Source organism: Macaca fascicularis, chromosome 3, assembly GCF_037993035.2.
Source record: "Macaca fascicularis isolate 582-1 chromosome 3, T2T-MFA8v1.1".
NCBI lineage: Eukaryota > Metazoa > Chordata > Mammalia > Primates > Cercopithecidae > Macaca > Macaca fascicularis.
Window position 1 is genome coordinate 92,969,243 of NC_088377.1, and position 23,322 is coordinate 92,992,564.

General features: G+C 41.7%; 1 protein-coding gene across 30 annotated transcripts in view; it reads left to right on the top strand.

Moving 5' to 3' along the window:
- The window catches only part of ELMO1 (engulfment and cell motility 1), a 582,820-nt gene that overhangs the window by 103,659 nt on the left and 455,839 nt on the right, over window positions 1-23,322 (top strand). For 24 of the 30 annotated variants that reach the window (XM_074035218.1, XM_045387647.2, XM_005549784.4 and 21 more), the window contains exon 2: window positions 3,783-3,933. The exons of 4 other annotated variants lie outside the window; for them this stretch is intronic. Coding sequence is in view for 24 of the 26 variants with exons in the window: in XM_045387647.2 (XP_045243582.1) it covers window positions 3,856-3,933 (78 nt within the window). In the remaining 2 variants the exon portion in view is untranslated. Of the gene's footprint in view, window positions 1-3,424; window positions 3,497-3,782; window positions 3,934-23,322 lie in introns of those variants that run through there. 2 more of the 30 variants (XM_045387648.2, XM_074035208.1) reach the window with 1 other exon arrangement.

A 23,322-nucleotide genomic window follows, 5' to 3' on the forward strand; every position in this document is an offset into this window, starting at 1 on the left:
CTAATTCTAGATGATTTTATGTACAGGTGGGGGCAAGGTGCTTAAAATGCATTCTTATTTTTATTATTTACTGTCTTAACCCCCAAGATGGTGTATGCTTTCTTTTGAATAGTATTACCTAAAATTCACAGAGTCTCTCTGCACATTAGAGCCTGCTTTCTTAATTCTTATTCTAGGGTATGTAATTGAACTTGGATCTCGAATTGAAGTAATGTAGCACAGATATAATGCATTGTTTTTAGAGCTCTCAAGTATTCAAAGAGCATACAGACTATGGAGAGGAAGTTGGGAGTACAGATTGTTTGCTTGCATTTGCACATAGCAGACACTATAATTACTTAACAAGTCCCTATTGTTGAATATTCAATTGTTTTCAAGTTTCGAGAATTACAGACAAAACAGAAATTGGCATTGCTGTGGTTAATAATTATTTCTTGAGGATAACATTCTAGAAAATTGAAATTACTCAAAGGGGATGCAAAATTTTAAGGCTTTTCGTATAGTTTGCCAAAGGCCCTCTAGAAAGCTGTGCTGATTTACACTCTGAATAGGCGTGCAGGGACACACAGCTTCCTTCTTTAGAAGTCACAAACCAAGAGGTGTGGTGGAAGTTGTCCAGGGGGTCAGGAGTATGGAAAACTGAACCTACCAAGGATAACCCCACCGTTCTCTGAACACATTCTCTTCCTATTCTTGCCCTTCACTTCAGCAAGTACCCTGTTTCAGGAACATAACAGGGCATGCTCCTCCCTTGGGGCCTTTGCTCTTGCTGTTGTTTTGGCCTAGAAACTGATTTCTCCAGATGTCCACAGGTCTCCCATCCTCACCTCTCTGATGTCTTTTTTTTTTTTTTTTTTTTTTTTTGAGACAGAGTCTCGGTCTGTTGCCCGAGCTCGTGTGCAGTGGTGCGATCTCGCCCCCCTGCAACCTCTGCCTTCCGGGTTCAAATGATTCTCTTGCCACAGTCTCCCGAGTAGCTGGGATTACAAGCACCACCACGCCTGGATAATTTTTGTATTTTTTAGTAGAGATGAGGTTTCACCATGTTGGCCAGGCTGGTCTTGAACTCCTGACCACAAGTGATCCACCCGCCTCAGTCTCTCAAAGTGCTGAGATTACAGGCGTGAATCACCACATCTGGCCTCAGATGTCTTTACTCTCAGATGCTGCCTTTTCGGTGAAACTTTCCCTGATTTTCCTGTTTAAAATTGTATTCCTGCCCTTCCCACACTGGTAGAGGCACAGGCTTCAGTTTCCTTCCCTGCTTGATTTTTCTTCATATCCTTTGTTGCTAACTCCCAGATTTGCTGCTCTGTATCCCCAGCACGAGGAATAGACCTGGCACTGAGCAGAGGCTCAATAATTATTTGTTGAATGAGTGACTAAACCAGTGCTTTGTAGATTTGCTCTTGCTGGTTACCACTGATTAGCTTCTCAGCAGGCTTCCCTAATCGTCTTTGGTCAAAGGAGTAGCGGTTTTGTTTTGGTTCATTTCCTTTACTTGTCAGCTGCACTGAAGTTAGTTATTTATATAACTGCTGGTGGTGGTGAGAATTCCATTAACTCTGCTATCTCTGTTGTCTCAGTAACGTCCAGCTACTGCTGAGATCTGGGATAGTAACTGACAAGGCTTACTCTGGTCTGATAAAGGACCAAATGCACATGTTTAAGATCTTCATTACAGATACCAATTTCTCAAAAAAGACAAGAGAACCTGATAGAAAAGGGGCAAAGGTTTGGACTGTTCACAAAAAGGGAGGGTGTGTCTTTTCCTCTTTATGTTCAACCTCACAATAAGAGAAATAGAATTTAAAAATAGATTAAGATTTTATTTTTCAACCTGTCAGGTTTGCAAAAATTCATTCTGTTAGTGAGGCTGGGTATAAATAGGCCACATCATACAAGTCCAATGGAGAGAAATTTGGAAATGGCTATCAATATTAACTGCATCTGTGCTTTGACCCAGCAGTTTTACTTCTGTGAATCTATTGTAAGGATGTACCTGCATATGTGCAAAATTAGTTAGACATAAGTTTATGGATCATAGTTTGGTTTATGATAAGTAAACTTAAGAAATCACCCAGTGGTCCACAGCAGGGGACTGGTTCATCAAATAGGACACATCCGCACAATGAACTACTATGTAACTGTAAAAAGAATCAGGATGCTCTCTTTGTACTAACATAGAAGGATTTAGAAAATATACTGAAAGAAACAAAAAGAATGCTCCCTTTTGGCCAGGCACGATGGCTCACACCTGCAATCTCAGCACTTTGGGAGGCTGAGGAGGGCGGATCACCTGAGGTCAGTAGTTTGAGATCAGCCTGACCAACATGGTGAAATGCTGTCTCTACTAAAAATACAAAAATCAGCCATGTGTGGTGGTGTGCGCCTATAATCCCAGCTACTTGGGAGACTGAGACGGGAGAATCACTTGAATCTGGGAGCTGGAGGTTGTCTTGAGTCAAGATCATGTCCCTGTACTCCAGCCTGGGCAACAGAGGGAGACTGTCTCAAAAAAAAAAAAAAAAAAAAAAAAAAAAAGCTGCCTTTTATATAAAGAAAGTGGAAATGCAATAATGTATTTTTGTATTTGCCTTCTATACTTGAAGAAATTCTGGAGGGATACCTAATCACTTGGATAACTGGAAGGATAAGGAGTGAAAGCAGATATTGGGCCGGCGGGTGACATTGGGAGAAGAGACTCTACAATGTACATCTTTGTACACACAAACACACAAGTTTGTATCACATGATCGTTAACAAACTAATTTTAAAAAGAAATGGGGCCAGGCCAGGTGGCTCACACCTGTAATCCCAGCACTTTGGGAGGCCGAGGTGGGCAGATCACCTAGAGTTCAAGACCAACCTGGCCAACATGGCGAAACCCTGTCTCTACTAAACATACAAAAATTAGCCAGGCATGGTGGTGGGCCCCTGTTATCTTAGCTACTCGGGAGGCTGAGGCAGGAGAATTGCTTGAATTTTGCAGTGGGCCAAAATTGTGCCACTGGGCAACAGAACCAGACTCTGTCTCAAAAAAAAAAAAAAAAAAAAAAAAAAAAGAAATGGGCTAGCCTAGGAAGAGGCCGCAGAGGATAATGGTTGCCTCCTTTGTGTAAGAAGCACGATTCATTCAAGTGAGAATTCAGAGTCTGTTCTGAATGCCATCCAATCCACAGCTGTACATTTTTCTGCCCCGCCCCCCCCCACCGAAGGTGCATTGTGGGAACTGACCTTGGCGGGGGAGTATGAGTGTGCATGTGTGTGAGCTCTCAGGGTGTTTCTCCTTCATGATATCCTGGTTGCTATAGTGCGGAGATCTATTTGTGACACGCAGAAAACACTTTAAAGAAACACTGCTTCCTGACCATGACTTCCTGGGCAATCTGTCCTTCCGGAGACTGTTGAGCGCCAGACATTTACATGCATGTCTGGACAGAGAGTGAGCCTGGCTCATTCAGACCCTGGGCACCATTTGGAACAGAACTCAGTGGTAAGGAATAGCTTTCTTTCCACTGAAGATTCACACAAGCCGTGCCCCACAGGGCAGCGTCTCCTGGCGGCTTTGACTCAAGGGCATTGACACGGGTACCCCCATCTTTCTTCTTTCCTCAGGAGCCCGTCTTACCGTTGGCTGTGCCCCTCACCTCCAGCACCCAGACACCAAGGGGAGCCGTTTTTCATACCAAACCACCATGAAAACAGGAAGTGATGAAGCAAAATTCACCCTGCATCGGCACTGAGTGACTTCTCTTTCTTTTTCTGTCATTCCTCATTAGGTATAGACACGTGTGGCCGTTTACACTGTAGGATCCCCAGTCCCACTGGCTTTGAACATTTTGGGGGCTTACAATGCCGCCACCCGCGGACATCGTCAAGGTGGCCATAGAATGGCCGGGCGCCTACCCCAAACTCATGGAAATTGATCAGGTTAGTAACGTGACAGCCTTGGGTGTTTATTTTCAGTTTCCTTTCTATATGGGAATTTTCATAGACTTTGGATAGTTCGCTCTTCTCCCTTTCTTCCTCTAGCTGTGTTGAAAAATCTGTGCAGTAATAGTTGCAATGTAGCTTGATCTCTGTGGTACATATAATAGTGATGGATGGAGTTTTTATACTCTTCCAGCATCCACTTGGATTGTGTCAATGCAGGATTTGTGTCTGAAGCTGGGAAGGAGGTGGGAGGGACAAGTGGATCGGGCCCTGGGCAGTTGACACAGTGGAGGCTGCCCCATCCCTGCCTTGCCATGACACATGAATATGTGCAGATTGTTGGAACACAGGCAAGACAAAACTTAATTTTTAAAATCACTTTTTTCTTCATTTTTTGCAGAAGCAGCGAAATGCACTGATACTTTGTTACATTAATAGTTTTATAATGAAATTAGTATAGAGGGGTTCAGTCTTGGATTTCAGCCAATTGTAATTTTTATTTTTAGTGTAAAATTCACTATGTGTCTAGCATATTGTCTGCCATGAAGTAAATACTCAACAAGTGTTTATTGAATTAAAAAATATCAAGAAGACTTATAAAAGTGGTTTGACCCATAAAGACATCCTTTAACTTGAGTCTTGAGAATTGTATGGTGTGATTCTCATGCACTGTTTGATTATAGGTTATCTCGGAATGGTTCATTTTGTCCTCACTTTACTGTAGTCATTCAAGAGCAAATGATTTAAGAAATAAAAGGTTGAGACCTAATATATACTTACGGGTTTTATAATGTATATAATATAGGGTTCTAAATGGCTTTCTACATTTTAAAAATTATAATACCATGGCAACTCCAATCTTTATGTTCTCTATGCTATTTTACGATTATGATTTACAATTTTTTTCCTGATCAGATTTTATTATCTGGCGGCAGATCAATGCAAGAGTTATATGGAATTGTGTGAATCCAAAGGAATCATTAAAATGAATTATACGGGTCAGATCAGAATTAATTGAACTTAAACTTAAATGTAAGAAAGGGTAAATTTTTGGGATTTTTGTCAAAAAAGCTGTCATCAGACCACACATCATTGTCATTTTAACTGCTGTCTAAGGTAGTTTTCTAGTGACTCAAGAAGCAACCTATACAAATAGAGAAGAGTAGAGATGCCTAATAGTTTCGGATACTTTTGAGTCAGGCAACAGATGCTTATCTGCTTTCATGTGTGGTTTGAGATGCTAGTTAAAATTTACCTTAAGAAAATGTTTGGAGATACTTGGTGCAGACTAAATGTAGTTTGGATTAGGTTTGGCCACAGCCTGAGAGACCGATGGCTTCAATGAGATAGAAGTTGGTCTCACACACGTGTAGAGGTCTTGAATGCCCTGCAGTGGCATGCACTCGGGCCCTCTGTCTTGTTGCATTGCCCTTCTCAGTCTGTGGGGCTTTGGATCACATGCTTGGGCATCACCTGAAAGCACATTAGAAATGCAGAATCTCTGGTCTTATTCCAGATCTCCTGACCGAGTCTGCATTTTAACAAGATCCCCAGGGTATCCCTGTGCATAGTTCAATCTGAGACTTGCTGAGCTAGATACCTGGTGCCCAAGCCCGGTACTCATCAGAACTACCCAGGCACTTACTCGAAATAACTGTTTTCAGTGGTCCCATCCCAAGAGACTCTAATTTAGTGGTTCTGGTAAACTATTTAATTCTGATTCTGCCATGGTCAGTGCAGTTTGAAAACCTCTGCTTTAAGACAGCAGCTCTTAATAGACAGTCCTCCTTACCTGTGAGGTGAGTGTAGTGTTCTCTGCCTTTGGAGGTGTCCTTTGCTATGTGTGTGTTTTAATGTATATATTTTAAATTATCTGTTTATTTTGGAATAATTTTAGATTGACAGAAAGCTACAAAGATTGTGTATGCTTACATTTATACCCTTTTTCCAGTTTCCCCTCAGGTTAAAATCTTAATCTTGTTACGTTAGTCAAAACTAAGAAATTGACGTTGGTACATTACATTAACATAACTACCAACTTTATTTGGATTTCATCAGATTTTCCACTAATGTCCTTATTCTGTTTGAGGATCCAATCCAGGGATACCAATTGTCATGTTTCCTCAGTCTCCTTCCATTTTGGACAATTTCTCAGTTTTTCCTTGTTTTTCATGGCCTGATAACTTTGACAAGTACTTGTATGTTGATACAATTTTAAACACACAAAAATTGCAAGGATAGTACAAAGAACTCTGTACCTACTTTTCCAGAATCATTTGATGGAGCCTTGGAAGCACCATCCCCCTTCACCCCTGAACACTCAGTGTGTATGTCCTAATATCGTAACCATTCTCTTACATAATAATCACAGTACATTTCTAAAACCAGAAATAAATTGAATAGTGGTATAATGCTATCGTCAAATTCACAGTTTGTAATTCATATTCAAATTCCATCAGTTGTCCCAATAAGGTCCTCATATAGGGCCTTATTTTCTCTATGGTGTAATATCCCATCCAGGATCATGTAGTATGTTTATTGTCAGATCTCTTTGATCTCCATTGATCTCTAGAAATTTCTCAGTCTTTACCTTTTGTGACCTTGACGTTTTTGTAGAGTACAGGACAGCTGTTTTAGAAAAAGTCTTCAGTTTGAGGTTCTCTTACATATCCTACTGATCAGATTCGAGTTTTGTATTTTTGGCAGAAATGTAGAGAAATGATGTGTCCTTTTTGGCTCATCATATCAAGAGGTACATGATGTTGCATTATCTGATTCTTGGTGATTATTCTGATTTTACAGATGACAAGTGTAAACAATTGCTTAAATTGTAGGCCTCCTGTTAATCACATATGGAAACCTAGACAGACAGGTAGGAACCCAGACTCTTGCCCTGCAGTTGCCGGAATTACAGTGAGACTTATGGAAGTGTTGCTGTCAGATGTTTCTTGATTGAGTCAGAAGTTGGCATGAGAATTAGAAGTATGTTTTCACATGCAATGAAGAGTAGAAGAAATGACCATTACTTGGGTTTTCTCCTTACCTTCTACCTTGTTCAGTAAAGAGCACATAACCTGCCTCTCTCTCTCTCATAGCATGTTAGCTTCATTTAGAAAGCTCTTTGCTTCTTTTTAGCCTGGATAGCTGCTATTTCACTAAAAACCATTTCCAAAAGTTGGGTTAAGCACTGCTGCTCTATTGTCTCCCAAAAGTTTGGGTGCCTCTCCACTTACCACATTGTGTTGTGCTTGTCTATCAACTGAACCCAGTGGTCCTCAACCTTGAGTGTGTACAAGAAGCATCCAGTGAACTTATACAATATGCATATACCACCTTGTGCAAAATGCAGCCCCAGCCGCAGAGATCGTGATTCTGTTGGCCAGGGACAGGGCCTTTCTTCTGCATCTGTGATAAGCACCAGATGAATCTAATCCAAGGGCTTCCACAGTTTGAGAAGCAGTCATTAGACTGGGAACTGCCTGTCTTTGACTGTGGTTTCTCCTTGCCTGGTGAATAGTCCTTAAAATGAAAAGATACTTCATGAATGAATCACTGGGAGGAGGCGCTTCCTGAGTAGTGATTATCTTATCAGGTACTCAGTTCTGCTCAGCCACCCTCCATCAGTGCCTGGAGTTGTCAGAGGGACGTCTGCCCATGATGGACTTGTTTCTCTTCTTTCTAAATATTTAGGAGAAAATTCTGTGTTTCCACTCAGCAGGAAACCCCCCCAGGAGCTTCTTACACATGGACTTCGCTGTATCACGGGAAGGTCTCAAAAGAATTACCAGCTCACTGGTTCCTGACTCCTGCTCTTGCCTTCACAATGTATTGTTGAATTTCAAGCTTGGGGGGCCACTTGAGGCTGAGGATGTTTGTTGTCTGGATACATCAAGGCTCCCGCATCCACTGTTCTTGTTAACTTATTATGTCCTGAATAATGTATGTGTTTCTCGGTCAAGAGTCTGGAATCCCAAACACTTCGATAAGCAGCATGTAGTAAGAGGCAGTGTGGCAAAAGGGGCATGTATAGGCTCCAAGGACATTTAAACCTGGATGCTTGTTTTAGTTCCTTCAGCTGTTATAACAAAGTACCTTAAACTGGGCAATTTACGAACAACAGAAATTTATTGCTCACAGTTCTGGAGGCTGGGAAGTCAAGATCAAGGCACAGTGGATGTGGTGTGTGATGAGGGCTTGTTCCTCATAGATGGTGCCTTTGTATGTTTCCCCATAGGCAGAAGGGGCGAACAGGCTCTGTCAAGCATGTTTTTATGCCACTACCATAGGGGCCAGGTTTCAAACAGGTGAATTTTGGGGAGACACAAACATTCAGACCATAGCAGTCCTGGAGCCCTGCTTTCTGTGAAAATCTCAGCCTTGTTGAGCCTTAGTCTTTTTGGGATATTAATTTGCTACTTTGATGGTCCTTGTGAAGATTAAAGAAAACATGTGAAAAGAATGTAGCATGTTGCATAGTTTAGAGTGATTCCTTAATAAAGGCAGCCATTATTGCTGTTAGTTTTAAGCAAATTCTCATTAGATTAGAAAATTAGGTACTCTGGTTTTCCTTTTCACCCGCAGTTCCATGTGAACAGTTGCCCTCTGTTCTCATTCTTTCTCTGACTAACTTTTTACATGTTTAGGAAGGAGACAAAATTAAAAGATAAGTGGGAGGCATCCTCTGGTAATAAAGAGGTGTCCTGACTGGACACATAGCCAGTTTGTGCTATGGAATCCTCACTGGCTCCCTAGTACTTTGTGATTTTTTTTTCCATCTTGGCCACTCACCATTTCTGAGCAGCAGCTTTTCTGTTCCCTGCATAAAGTCTTCAAGCCTCCAGTATTTCCTGTCCCTGCCCTGCCCCCTCAGGCCTTGCTTTTCAAGGAAGACACAGACCAGAAAGCTACCACTTCTGTCTTTGCCTTAGAACTTGTCTGCCTGCATATTTGCATGGCACCACAGACTACCTGATGCCTTTGTCTCATGCCTTCCTGTTTTGTTTTGCTGCTTCTACTGCCAGCAGAGGAGGGAAGAGGTGGTCCCAATTTGTTTCCAGTGCTTTCAGCTTATCCCAGTCCCCAATGCTCCACTGTCTTCAACAGTGAACTCTTCTGTTCTTACCTTGGAAAATCCTCCCCTTGACCTAGTAACTCTCTTTTGGTAGTATTTTATTCTGTTTTTCCATTCCAAGCTTATTTAAATGTTTCCAGTATATGCCATCGATGTTGTTCCATGCTTATTTTAATCTTTGCACGAACAACAGTTTACCTCTTTACAGGGCTCCCCTTTTTGGTGGCACCTCTGCCTTGGTTGTCCCCACCCTCTCGGTTACACTCAGCAAAGTTGCTCATTCTCATCTTCTTGAAACTCTCCCTCCCATCCTCTAGCTTCAGTGCCTGAGATTCTTCCTCCTTGTTTGATTCATCTGGGATTGTTTCCTTCCTGGTTCCTCTTCTTTCCAGATCAGTTCCAGCCTCCGTGCAAAGCCCTCTGGTCTGTGTGTTCACTGTCGACACTTTTTGTCTTAGAGTCCATGTTCACTCATGATGTTAAAGTTTCACCTCTGCCTACATACATAACAGCAGTTCCCGTCACCAGTGTGGCCTGCCAGCTACTCACTAGTTTCATTTCTTTGTTGGGTGGATATATGATTCCCCTCTCTAACTTCTAACTTCAGTTGTCTACAGAAGAGACAAATGGTTAGTGAAACTGCCCATATGTTAACCTGAAGAAAGGGGTCTCACAGGTGTTACCAACTTTTGGAGGTTATATCATGCAGAGAAGGGACCGTTAGATATGTTCTTTTTTTTTTTTTTTTTTTTTTTCCTTGACGCAGGTTCTCATTGTGTCACCCAGGCTGGAGTACAATAGTTCAAGCAGAGCTCACTGCAACCTCTAATTCTGGGCTCAAGAGATCCTCCTGCCTCAGCCTCTTGAGTAGCTGGGATTAAAGGTGTGCACCACCATGACTGGCTAATCTTTGTATTTTTAGTAGTGATGGGGTTTTGCCATATTGCCCAGGCTAGTCTCGAACTCCTGGACTTAAACGATCCTCCCACCTCAGCCTCCCAAAGTGCTGGGATTACAGTCCATTAGCCACCACACCCTGCCTAGATGTGTTCTTCATGGCCCAAGTGTAGGAACTCCATCCTATTTGTACTAGGAGAGAGATTCCACTTTTGCTCAAGAAAAGCCAGCACGGGCCATCTCAGCAGGTGAGGGGATTGATCCATCATCTCTACTAAGTGTGCATCAGAAAAATGCTTGGAGAAGAGGTTGTGAGCATATTCAGGCCCAAAAAGGGCAATGGGAAGAGATACATAGTTTTCAACCTTAGTTCTGCTTCTCAAATGGCTTGGGGCAGAGGGGTGGCTGCCGAGGGCTTCTGGGCACTCCTCACTCACTCCTGCTGCAGTACCTTTGTATTGTCCCATTTTCATTTGTGGATGATTTGGGGGAAGATTTTGTTTGAAAAAAGTTTATCAGTTTTAAAAAATAGACATGGATGATTCTTGAGCTTTCTAGTGTTCTGAGACTTTAGTCAGATTCTTTAGGGTGACTTTGTATCCTTCCATATATTTCATAAGAATTACCCCTGGGCCAAGGTGGTGTCTGCAGGCACTGTATGTGATTCCCAGGTACCCTTCCATTTTGTAGAAGCTGCTCCTTTAGATGCTTGTTCCTGCACATCCACGGTCTTTTTTCATTTCTTGCCGTTTCCTTCTAAAAGTATGCTACCTTTAATGCCCCCTGCCTTCTCCCAGCTCTCCACTGCTTTAAATCCTGGCTTTGCTAAGCACTGCAGAGAGCCTCCTTTGTACTCAAACGTTTTCTGATCACATTATAATGCAGTCTTTTCTCCAGCTTTCTAATTTCTTATACCATTTTCTTTGCCTGTAGCTTTTATTTGCAGTTAATACATTTCACACATAACGTAATTCACATTTTTCTTTTTTCGTGCTCACTTCTCTTGAAACAGATTATAAGCTCTTGGAGGTCATCCTGTGGCTTACATACATTTGTATCCTTTGGTTCATCACCTTGATCTCCATTACTGTGTATCTACAATAGGTTTTAATTCTGAACAGTGAAGATAAGAATAAAACACTGGTGGTCCTCATTCTCCAAACAGAAAAATTATAACATCTCCCCTACCCCAGTATATTGGGAGGGGGTTAGTTCCCTAAAAGAAAAACAGATGCATGTATTTTAGGTAAGTGCGATTGCCTGCAGTTTTTCAACTACCATATTTCTATTGCATATTTAAGATATAATTCCATATGCATAAATTTGATTTACACGAGACTTTGAAAATCTCATTGAGTAAAACCCATTTGAGTTTTTGTACTTTACATGGAGTTTTGCTCATTAGTAGTAGTAGTAATAATAGCGCAACACACTATGTGGCAGGCAGCAGAAGGCCTTGCATGTGGTATTTCATCACCTTACTATACAGCCTTCAAGATCGACTTAGGCTCCCTACTTCATAATTATTCAAAGGTTCATTAACTTGCCCAAGATTACTCAGTTAGGAAGGTACTGATTTGAATCTAGCACTGTATGACACTAAAACCCAGGCAGTTTTTTGGTTTTATTCTTGTTAAGGCAGAGTTTTGCTCTTACTGCCCCGGCTGGAGTTCTATGGTGCAATTCTGGCTCACTGCAACTTCCGTCTCCTGGGTTCAAGCAATTCTCCTGCCTCAGCCTCCTAAGTAGCTGGGATTACAGGTGCCCGCCACCATGCCTGGCTAATTTTTGTATTTTTAGTAGAGTCACAGTTTCATCATGTTGGCCAGGCTTAGACATTGCCAAATGTCTCTCGGGCGGTGGACTGAGTCTCCTCCTGTTAAGAATGGACTAGGTCAGGGCCTCCTGAGCTTGCTTCTGTATCAGAATCACTTATGAAACATGTTGAAAATACACAGAGGATCATTGTGTAGTGATCCAAGGTTCAGGGATCCTTGTTTTTGTGAAGCTCCCCTGGTGATGTTCATGCTGTTGGAACTACATTTGAAAACATTGCTGTGAAGCCCTTGAAATTTCTCTCTCGCCCTACAGAAGCTACCTTTGGCTCCCGCAGTAACTTTTAGTGAGTCATTTAAAGGTAGTGCCTCAATTTCTCCATGAGGGAAATGGTGCTAAAAATTTTTAGTCTCTCCTTACTTTACAGAGAGTACAAACATAGCTTTAAGAGCTCATTTTGCTCCAGTTAAGAAAGGTGTAAGAAAGACTGTGTGGTACTGCACCACTGCTTTCATACTGTCATAATAGGTGAAGAGATATTGGTAGAGGAATAGTCATCCTTTGTCTGATTTTTGCAACTTTTGGATTTGGTAATGTAACAGTTATTTCTTAAACTTCCTTTAAAATAAGGTGACTGGGTACTTCCTTTTCTGGTTTTAGTGAGAGAGTCTATATAATAACCTCATAAAATCTTAAAAATTTGCCATGTTTTTGAAGAAAAACACAGCAAACATACCTCTCCCTTTAACTGAGCTGAGTTTAATTGAGCAAGAATGAACTCTTCCTTTGTCCTTTTCCTTCTGCAGATGAAATGCAGATTTTTAGTTTGCTCTGTAGGTGGTTGCTGGTGGGGTTCTCTTCTGTCCTACTTCCTTCCACAACACTGTCACTCAGAAGTTTGGGCAACTCAGAACACACCTATTAACTATGTTTTCTTAAGACTTCTTGACTAAGAACGCTGACATTTCTAGAACCTTTTGTGAATGTTACACTTTGTGCTTATTTTCCTATTAGGTCAGCAGGTTAATTGTGGCAGAGTATCTAAATATGTGAATTTCAGTGTTGAGAAGGAACTCTGGGTACCCAGGAACACAACAGCTTGTACTTCAGGAGTACGTTGACCAATATGCAGTGTGTCAAGAACTCCAAGGAAACGAGAGCAGCCTCCGGCAAATAAAATATGTGCTTTTCTAGTTTCTTGTTCCTAGCTTTCCATCAAATGCATTCATGGGTCAGTGGCATCACCATCATGCTTGACTCCCACCCCCACATACTCCACAGCCCCTCAAATAGCAAGTCCTGTAGAATCAGCCTCCTAAGTGGGCTTGAGTCCATCCATCCTTTTTCCGTCCTAGCTGCCACTGCTCTAGCTTATTTCCCCTAGGTGGCTTCAGTAGCATCACAGCTGGCTGCCAGGCCATGCTTCTTCCTTCCCCTTCAATCCGTTCCCCTAGGCCTAACATTCTGTACTGGCTTCCATTGCACCTAGAATAGAATCCAGACGTCCTTGCTGGGGTTGGCAGGGCCCCGGGCTGCCTCCAGCTCTTGCCAGTGCACTGCCTTGCTTAGTGCCACTGTGGAGTTCCCCAACACCACCATCTGAGTTCTCATCATATGCAAACATTTTCTCCTTTCACAAACACAAATTTATTACCACTTCAAGTCTTTAAAAATGTGATTTTTCTCTTAACTAGAAATTACCCTCCTCAGTTCTCTGCATGTCTAACACCTGTTTATTCTTCCATCCCAGATGAAGTGTAAGTTCCTTAGACCTTTCTCTAAGGCCTTTTCTGACTCTTCAGACTGGATGAGGGCGCTTGCTATGTAGAACTTGCAACATCCCACAGGGCTTCACTTGTCAGCATTGTAATCACTGTGTGATGCTCTGCATGGGCCAAGTGTGTCCCCAGCGCCAGCAGAGGGCCTGCACGTGGTAAACTCATAAAGGAGTGTTTGTTGAGTAAAGGAAATAAGTGATATTGATACTTTTTCTGTCTATTGATACAGACAATAATATGTGAACAGGAATGGCTGTGGTGAAGACATTCCTTGCCTCGTTTGCACCACGTATTCTAAATACATTATTACATTTTATAAATACCGACTTTAGGAAAATCTTTGTGTGTCTTTCCATCAAAGCCATCTGTAGTTAAAAGACAATCAGTGACTTTGGGACAAACCATCTCAAAATGATGATGGATGAATCCTTACTCTGGGAGAAGTTGGTGGTGATCTGTTTGGATTGATCAGCCTCATAATCATGAGATGCTCATAATTTCCGGCTGTCATTTCTTCCTTGACCACCCTGACCTATATAAACAACCATCCATCTGCCTGTCTGCCTTGCTCATCTGCATGGTTCTTGTATCTCAAACTCAGCATATTCAAAACAGTCCTTGTTCCTCCCACCTCAAACCCATACAGTTTTGCTTTTCTTCATGTTTTCCTTTTCTTGGTGACAGATGTGAACTACACCCAGTTTGCTCAAGCTGTGACACCATGTGTCTTTTAGACTCTTTTTTTCTCCCTCATCTTTGTTGTCCAATCAGTCATCACAGAAAACTTGTCTGCATTTTCTGGTCTTGGTCACATCTGCTGCTGCCACCCTATCTGGACCTCTTCCTTCTGGTCAGTGTGGAGGAGTACAGAGAGCAGGAGAGAGCTTAACATCAGTGTGTGTTGAGTATCCTCAAAGACATCTCTTCAAAAGAGAGAGCATAATATTTACACAAACAGGAGATTATGAGGACAAAGCAAATGGGTATAAATTGTGAACAGGTGTACATGAGAAAGAGCCAACTAGATACCTTATAAGTGAAAAATGCAGTAGTCACTGGTGGCACGGTGGCTCATGCCTATAATCCCAGCACTTTGGGAGGCTGAGGCGGGCAGATCACGAGGTCAGGAGATTGAGACCATCCTGGCTAACATGGTGAAACCAATCTCTACTAAAAATACAAAAAAAAAAAAAAAAAAAAAAAATTAGCCGGGCATGGTGGTGGGTGCCTGTAGTCCCAGCTACTCGGGAGGCTGAGGCAGGAGAATGGCATGAACCCAGGAGGCGGAGCTTGCAGTGAGCCGAGATCATGCCCCTGCACTCCAGCCTGGGCAACTCAGCAAGACTCTGTCTCAAAAAAAAAAAAAACAAAAAAAAAACAACCAGAAAAATGCAGTAGTCTTTCCCTTATCTGTGGGTTTGCTTTCCCCAACCAACTACAGTCTGAAATGTTAAATGGAAAATTCCAGAAGTAAACAACTCATAAGTTTTAAATTGTGCACTGTTCATAGTACTGTGATAAAATTTTGCACTATCCTGCTTTGTCCCTCCGGGACTTGCAGCACCCCTTTGTCCAGCGTATGCGTGCTGTAGACACTTCCCATTTGTTAGTCACTTAGTAGCCATTTCAGTTATCAGATCAACTGTCATGGTATGACAGCACTTGTGTCCAGGTGGCCCTTATTTTACTTAATAATGGCTTCAAAATGTAAGACTAGTGATTCTGGCATTTCAGATATACCCAAGAGAAGCTTCCTTTAAGTGAAAAGGTGAAAGGTCTAGATTTACTAGGGAAGGGAAAAAAAAATCAGTTGCTAAGACATATGGTAAGAATGAATCTTCTATCTGTGAAATTGTGAGAAAGAAAAATAATTCATGCTAGTTTTGCTCTCAAACCTCAAACTGCAAAAGTTATGGCCACAGTGTATGATGAATGCTTAGTTAAGATCAAGAGGCATAAAATTTGGGGGTGGAAGGTATGAAGAGAAACATGTTCTGATTGATGGCAGTCAGGTTCAGTACTATCTGAGGTTTCAGGCATACACTGGAAGTCTTGGAACATATGCCCCTCAAATAAAAGAGGGACTACTGTATATGTTAATAAAATGTAAAAAGAAAAAAAAAAAACCAACAGCAGAAAGATAAAACAATAAAACACAGAGTAAGTCTAGAGTGGATTCGGCTAAAGAGAGAGTTGGTAAATTGAAGGTTGAAAATGAGGAATTCATTCAGAACATGGCTCAAAAGAGAAAGGAATGAAAAATATTAATACGAATGCTAAGCTGTATTGAAAAGGATAAATTAAGAAGCTATAATCTATGTCTAATTGGCAGTTCCACTAATAAGGAAATGAATGTTGGAGACAAAATATTTAAAGAGCTTCTGGCTAATATCATGCTTCTCTGGAATTAAAGGGAAATCTGACAGTGAGAAAGAACAGGGGCTCTGCATTTGGCCACTTGGGTCTGTGAGGCTCTCCCATCAGAAGCCATGTGGACTTAATACCCTGTCCAAGGGAGTAGAAAATGGAAGTTGTATAAGCAGGGGAGTGACATAGTTAGTTGTACTTTTAGAAGGTGCCAATTGGAGAATTGGTTTTTGGGGGCAAAATGGAAAATGAGAGGCTAGTTAGATTGCTCTTGCAGTAGCCCAATCAAGAAGCAACTATGCCATGAACTGGGATGGAGATAGGGAGATAGAAAGAAGTTAGGTATGTGTCCCGTTGTGACATATGGAAAGACTAATTTGACAGAAAATTGATGATTGATTATGGGTGTGGGGTAAGGCAAAGTAAAGTGCTAAGGGCAGTTCTGAGATTTCTGGTATGAACAACTGGAAGGATCCTGGTGACATCTGCCAAGATAGAAAACATCTGTAGAGGACTGTGTAGGTGGACTAACGTTCCTCATGGACAACTTACAAAGGGGTACAGGAAATTGTTCAGGTGTCAGCATATCTCCTTTCATATTTCCTTTGGGTTTGATACATCAGCCAGTTTTCCTGTTTAACTTCTCTCAACCCCAGTGCAATCCCTTATCATTTGAGAATGCACACCTGATTATGCTACTTCGCTGTCTAAAAACCCACATGGGTCCAAACCTTTAAGAGTTGTCATATTTCGGAATCAGTAAAAGAATTGTAAATATTCTCACCACAAAGAAAAGATAAATATTTGAGATGATGGGTATGCTAATTACTCTGATTTGATCATTCCACAATGTACACATGTATCACAATATCACTTTATACCCCATAAATATGCAGTTATTATTTGTCAATTATAACTAAAAACTAAAAGAGTTGTCTACGGGAATTAGGCATTTTTTTCCTCTATCTTGCCTTTTGAGCCTCTGTCTCATCTTTCATTTGTGCGACATTGTCAGCTCCTCCGTATGCGAAGAGGTCATCCATTTCGCTCTGCCATTGCATTTGCCCAAATGCAAATTCAACCCAGAATGCCTTAGGCAGTCCAAATAGCACTGACTTGTACTTGCTTCCCTGTACCCACAGGCAGAATAAAGAGGACAGCTTTGAGAGTCACCCCGGATTGCATTGGCAGGAAAGAAAACAAACAGCAATATGAAGGAGAGCGGGAAGATGTAGTGTTGATTCTGAGTTTATATTCTGACAAACTAGAAGAAGATGAATAAAAGTTGAAAACTGGGAAAGACAGTTTTGGGGTAAGATTTGAGTTTGAGGTTATGAAAGGATGTGCATTCAAGTTGAATTGGTCTGAGACAGAAAGGACTTCAAAGAAGTAGGGGTTGGAGATGGTGATTTGGGCATCCAGAGTGAGCTTGAGCAGAGAGGCTCTTCTGGTTGGTATCAAATGTTCCAGCATTAATTTAGGATTTTATAATTTATGCGTGAGGAAGGATCATCTACTATTCATATGGTGATGCTAAAACATTGCACTTCAAATAACATTTGTCCTTAACTTCCTATGTGTCAGGAACCAAGGCACCCAGCTCCAGCACCCACTCCACAGGTGTTAGCTCTGAGCACTTGGGCTTGTTGTTCATGGTTTTGATGACTTGGTAGATGATTTGGGATGGAGTTAAATGGTAAGGATTCTGGAATTGTACAGGTCTGGGTTCAAATTCTGACTCTGTCCCATGTGTTATGAGGCTTTCAGCAAGTTACATAGCATCTCTCTTTTTTTTTTTTTTTTTTTTTGGAGGCAGAGCTTTCCTCTGTTGCCCAGAGCTGGAGTGCAGTGGCATAATCATGGCTCACTGCAACCTTGACCTTCTGGGTTCAAGTGATCCTCCCACTTCAGCCTGCCAAGTAGCTGGGACAGTGGGCATGCACCACTATGCTTGGCTAATTTTTGTACTTTTTGTAGAGATGGGGTTTCGCCATGTGGCCCAGGCTGGTCTCGAACTCTTGAGCTCAAGTGATCTGTGCACCTAGGCCTCCCGAAGTGTTGGGATTACAGACATGAACCACTGGCCAAATTACTTAATATTTTAAGATCCCTCATATGGTTTTCTCATTAGTGAAATACACTTAGTAATATTATCTGGTAGGGAGTGTATAGTAGTCACTCAAAAAACAGTAGCTGTTGCTACACTGTATCATAATTAGAAGGGCTGGCCAAGTGATCATAGTAAAAGAAGATAGTAAAGTCTGGGTTGATGTTATATTGAAGGTAGGGGTGGCGAAAGAGTGTGAAATTGTCATAATTGTTTGCATAGTTTAGACCCTTCCTGAAAAGCCTGTGTTACTATTCTTCAGTGCTGTAGGTTCTGCCTCAGATTGCCACCATTAGCTTAATGGAACGTTTTTTGAGACTCAGAAGCCACATCCCTCCACTACCTGCTGGCGGATGTCTCATGTCCATTGCCACTCAAGAAAGGAGGATGAATTGCCATTAGTGCATCCACTCACAAACACACAGACCAACTAGTAGCATAGAGAGACAAAAAATACAAGAAAAAAAAAAAACCTAAATGAGAAACATGAACTAATTTCATACTTTTTTGGTCACTTGTTCCTTTCAGTGTTCTTTTGACCGCTGTCTTACTTTCAATCTCAGGTTCTTTGCCATTGATAAACCTTCATAATCCTGTGTGGAGATGGAGCCTGAACCCTACTTTGCCTTCAGGGCTTATTGGCTTTCTCATATCTACTCTCCTAGCCTGATAACATCCTATCCATTAGCGCTGACAGTCATTTCTGTTTATCCTACTGAATCTCTGTGAATTTTTATTTTTAAGCTATGCACATAAATACAGTTAACTTTCCAAAGGTGAACTTAACACATATAAATAAATTATTTCACATGGGTGAAGGTAAGCAGACCATAAGGCCTGATTTGATTCTCTGTGTGAATCATTCATTTCCACATGAAAGGGAACACTTGATTGCAAAGGCATGGTGGAGTGCAGTGGCCTTCTATGTGTTTAGAGTCATCTAGAAGTACTTGGAAAAGACTGATATTAAGGAAATTTGAAGACAATATAGGAATTAGGACAGTGGTTGTTGTTGCTGTCAGAGATAAGGAAATTTGGGAAAAAATTGTTCTTGATATCTATGGCAACATTGATATGTAACAATATTCACTAAATTAATCAGGAACTAGGAGGAGAATCACAAAAGATTATGATTGATCTAAGTAGTCCTTTATGTTTGCATTGTTCATCTCTATAGTTCTGTCATTTTCTAAAGTTGCAGTTTCCCTTCTAATTGAAGGGAAATACAGTGTCTGCTGAGCAGAAGCATGTTAGAATATCTAAAGGAGAATGTAGGTCTGCTTGTCTTTAACCCATTAATACATTCGACATAATTGTTTCTGTCTTCATTTATCTTCATAGTTTAGTGATTTTTATGACACAAAGACTGTACTTTATCTTGGTAAAATCTAATACCTAATTTGTTTCATGAAGCTTGAAACAAGTCACTTTTGGTAAACCATTTAACCATTTTTTTGAAATGAATCATCATTTGTCAAGAAAAAGTTGGCAGAGCCTATCATCTTTCAATTTTTTTGTTTTTGTTTTTGTTTTGAGATGGAGTCTTGCTCCAGGCTGGAGTGCAGTGGCGTGATCTCGGCTCACTGCAGCCTCCGCCTCCCAGGTTCCAGTGATTTTCCTGCCTCAGCTCTCTGGGTAGCTGGGATTGCAGGCACACACCACCACGCCCAGCTAATTTTTGTATTTTTGGTAAAGATGTAGTTTCGCCATGTTGGCCAGGCTGGTCTTGAACTCCTCACCTCAGGTAATCCACCTGCCTCGGCCTTCCAAAGTGCTAGGATTATAGGCGTGAGCCACTGTGCCCCGCCCGTCTTTCAGTTTTTAAAATTAATGTGATCCATGGTTTTACGACTGTGAAGAGGTTGCTGTAAGCCCCCTGTGTCATTTTTGATAATTGCTTGAATCTTGTGCCTGTTATTCACACTGCAACTGTTGTCAGAATACTTGCTTTCCAAGAGCCAGGTGAATTTGCCTAAGGAAAGTGTGGCTTTGTCATTATTTTTCAGACTCATCAGGCTGTTATTAGGAAGATAGGGTATGGACACAGCCTTTTCAGAACACATCCGATTCCTCCATGAAAAAGTAGATGGCTCAGAAGCATGGAGAGTGGTCATAGGATCATTGGAAGAAGAGTAAAACTGTTGTAAAGTGATTGGTGTCATTGACACAATGTCATGAGGTGCCTCTGGGAGCTGGATGGCTTATTGTACATTAAAGTTCCTTCAAGTCACATTGTATGCTTCATAGTCAACATGCTATCCTCTCTCAGTGGCGTCCTGACATTTGGAAGCTGGATTTCTTTTCTTCTTGAGCCAACATTACTAATAACTGCTGAGCAGAATGTGTTCAATGAATTTCTACCTATAAAAGCAAAGTAAAATCCCAAGTGCTGTGCTATACCACCTCAAACTGTTAGAATAAAGCATCTGTCAGGTTTTTTTTTTCTTTTTTTTTTTTTGTGCACTGGAGAAATGCTTTTTAATAGTCTAGGACCAAAAACTTTAAGTCTTTGTGGAAAAGCATTTTGCAGTTAGAGGGCCATGAGGCTATCGCTGAATGGAAGGGTGGAGGAGCGGTGGGGACTGGGGACCGCTTCTGTCTTCCGCTTGCTGTGATCCATCTTTAGCTGCTCCCCTGAGCCTCCATGGCACAAAAAAAGAGAAAGAAGCTAAAAGTCTGGAAACAGAAGATGGGTTTTTAATCAATGTTCATTAACTGCATGCCTTTCCAGGCCCAGCAGCCACGCACCTGGAAGGGGACAGTGTCCCGGAGGCAGTCTCTGCCGCCAAAGTAAATGCCATGCAGGTGGCAAAACACAAGAAGATGAATTTAAGAATAACCAGCAGGATGCGGCAAGTGCCAAAGGCAGCGTCGGGCTGGAGTCACTTTAAGGAAGAAGGAGGAATTGGATTTTCATTTGTTTTTTCACTCAATTTCTTTAACCAGCATTTTTTTAAAGTATGTGTGAAGCATCCAAACAAGGGATATAAGTAAATAAAAGAAGCTATCTATAGATAACATTATGTAATGCCCTACTATGTACCAGGTGCTGTTTCAAGAATTTTACACCATTATCTCAATTTATCTTCATAACAGGAAGAGAAAACAGAAGTGTTGAGAGAAGTAACAAGCCCAAGTTGCAAAGCCAGGGACTGCAGAAGCCGGGATTCAATTTCAATCCCAGGAAGTCCTCTAAAGTCTTTGATGGCCAGGTGTGGTGCTCACGCCTGTAATCCCAGCACTTTGGAAGGCCAAGGTTGCAGAATTGCTTGAGGCTAGGAGTTCAAGAACAGCCTGGGTAATATAGCGAGACCCTGTCTCTACAAAAAGTAAACCAGCTAGGTGTGGTGGTGCACAGCTCTAGTCCCAGCTACTCAGGAGGCTAAGACAAGAGAATCCCTTAAGCCCAGGAGGTTGAGGCTGCAGTGAGCCAAGATCATACCACTGCACTCCAGCCTTGGTGACAGAGTGAGACCATGTCTCAAATAAATAAATAATAAAGTCATCCAAGAGCTCATAGTTGAGGGGAAGAGAGAGAAAAACACGTAGTCAATAAAAATTCATCATTCTAAAAGCTTTTCTGGTGTCTATTCACTTGATACTACCTCATGAACATTTTCCCCATATCATTAGAAACGTTTGAAATGAATAAACTTGATGGAAGCAGACTTTTTTTTTTCCTGGGTGATGCCCATTTTGAGGCAGGCAGAGGCCTGAGAAGTGGATGTCAGAGCTGAGAACGGCAGCCCACACTCCATAGTGGCTAAAACAGGTGTGTGGGCACATTGGCTGGGGGTGCTGCCAGCCTCAGCAGGCCGGTGTCAAGGCAGAAATGTGGGCAGTAACAGACTTTTGAGCTCTCCAAGGTGAGCTTTTGGGCTTAGTAAAGTCCCTAAGCCAGGTGCCTTGGCCAACAGACAGGAACAGGTGGCTGCACAGCCAGGGCCTGCCAGTGCTCATCAGAGGCGGGGCAGGGAGGGGCTCTGATGAGGGCTGACAGCTGGGAGGGTCTCCCGGAAAAGTGCCTCCAGGAAGGCTGGACTGGCCACCTCCTAAATAAACAGCCAGGGACTCCCCAGGTGGCTGGGTCTCCAGTGCCTTAAAGGAACATGTACTCTGAGTGAGAGAGTGATCATATTTTTTTAAGAGATGAAAAAGAGGCAAAAGGAGAATTGTTTAGTAAGAAAGAAAGAAGTGTTAAATTTAAAAGGGTGGCAGGGCATCCTTGTGATCCATGGATCCGCATAACGGGTTATGCAGGACTAAACCTAGAAGATGGCTCAGAGGGGAGACATGGATTTAGGAATTAGTGGTACTAGCATTATGTTACAGGCAAAGGAAAACGAATGTAGAAAGGAAAGCAAAAGCCCAATACCCACTTTAAGGAATAGAGAGAGATATAGATTGAAAATCAGCTGGTAGAGAATTTGGCCATTTTCAATAATCTAGCTTTTTTTTTTTTTTCCTCCGCCTCCTGGGTCCAAGCAATTCTACCTCAGCCTCCCTAGTAGCTGGGATTACAGGTGCCTGCCACACCCAGCTAATTTTTGTAATTTAGTAGAGACAGTTTCACCGTGTTGCTCAGCCTGGTCTCAAAAGTCTTGATCTCAAGTGATCCACCTGGCTCCGCCTCCCAAAGTGCTAGGATTACAGGCATGAGCCATCGCGTCCAGCCTTAAATCTAACTTATTTTACAAAAATTGGCAATAAATCTTCTTGTGTAGGAAATTTGCTTTGTGGACTTACTCTCTTTAGTAAATTAAGTTAACGAAAGAACTCTTTTAGAGAAAGAATTAAGATAAAAAGAGAGGAATACACCCTTAATAAGAAAAACTACTCCTTGAGTGTAGCTATTGACACATGGTACTTTACCAGTCAAGTTCATATGGAAATGCATACTTCATCTAACAAATAACAATATTTTTGCAAACTTTAAAATTTCGCCAGAATATACTATAAAGTGAAGAAAGACTTTCATATGCTGCAAGATGACCTCACTGTTGGGAAGGGGAATGGGGAAAAGAATGTGGGGTCAGGGCCTCTGTGCTTATGGGCCTTAATCCCCGCACAAAGAAATGTGGTAACTGCCTAATATTCCAGGTTATTCTGAAAAAAAATCCTGCTCTTGTTTTTCAGCTCTCTGTTGAGTCTGAGAAGGCAGTTTTGATCATCCAAACAAAAAGCTTAAGAAATTTAGTGATGATTTGTATAAATTAGGGAAACATACTGAAGCAGTTAAAATAATTTGGCCTCAATATTCTAAAACCAATTTTTTTCCGAGACAGAGTCTGGCTCTGTCACCCAGGCTGGAGTGCAGTGGTACTATCTCGGCTCAGTGGTACTATCTCGGCTCACTGCAACCTCTGCCTCCTGGGCTCAAGCAGTCCTCC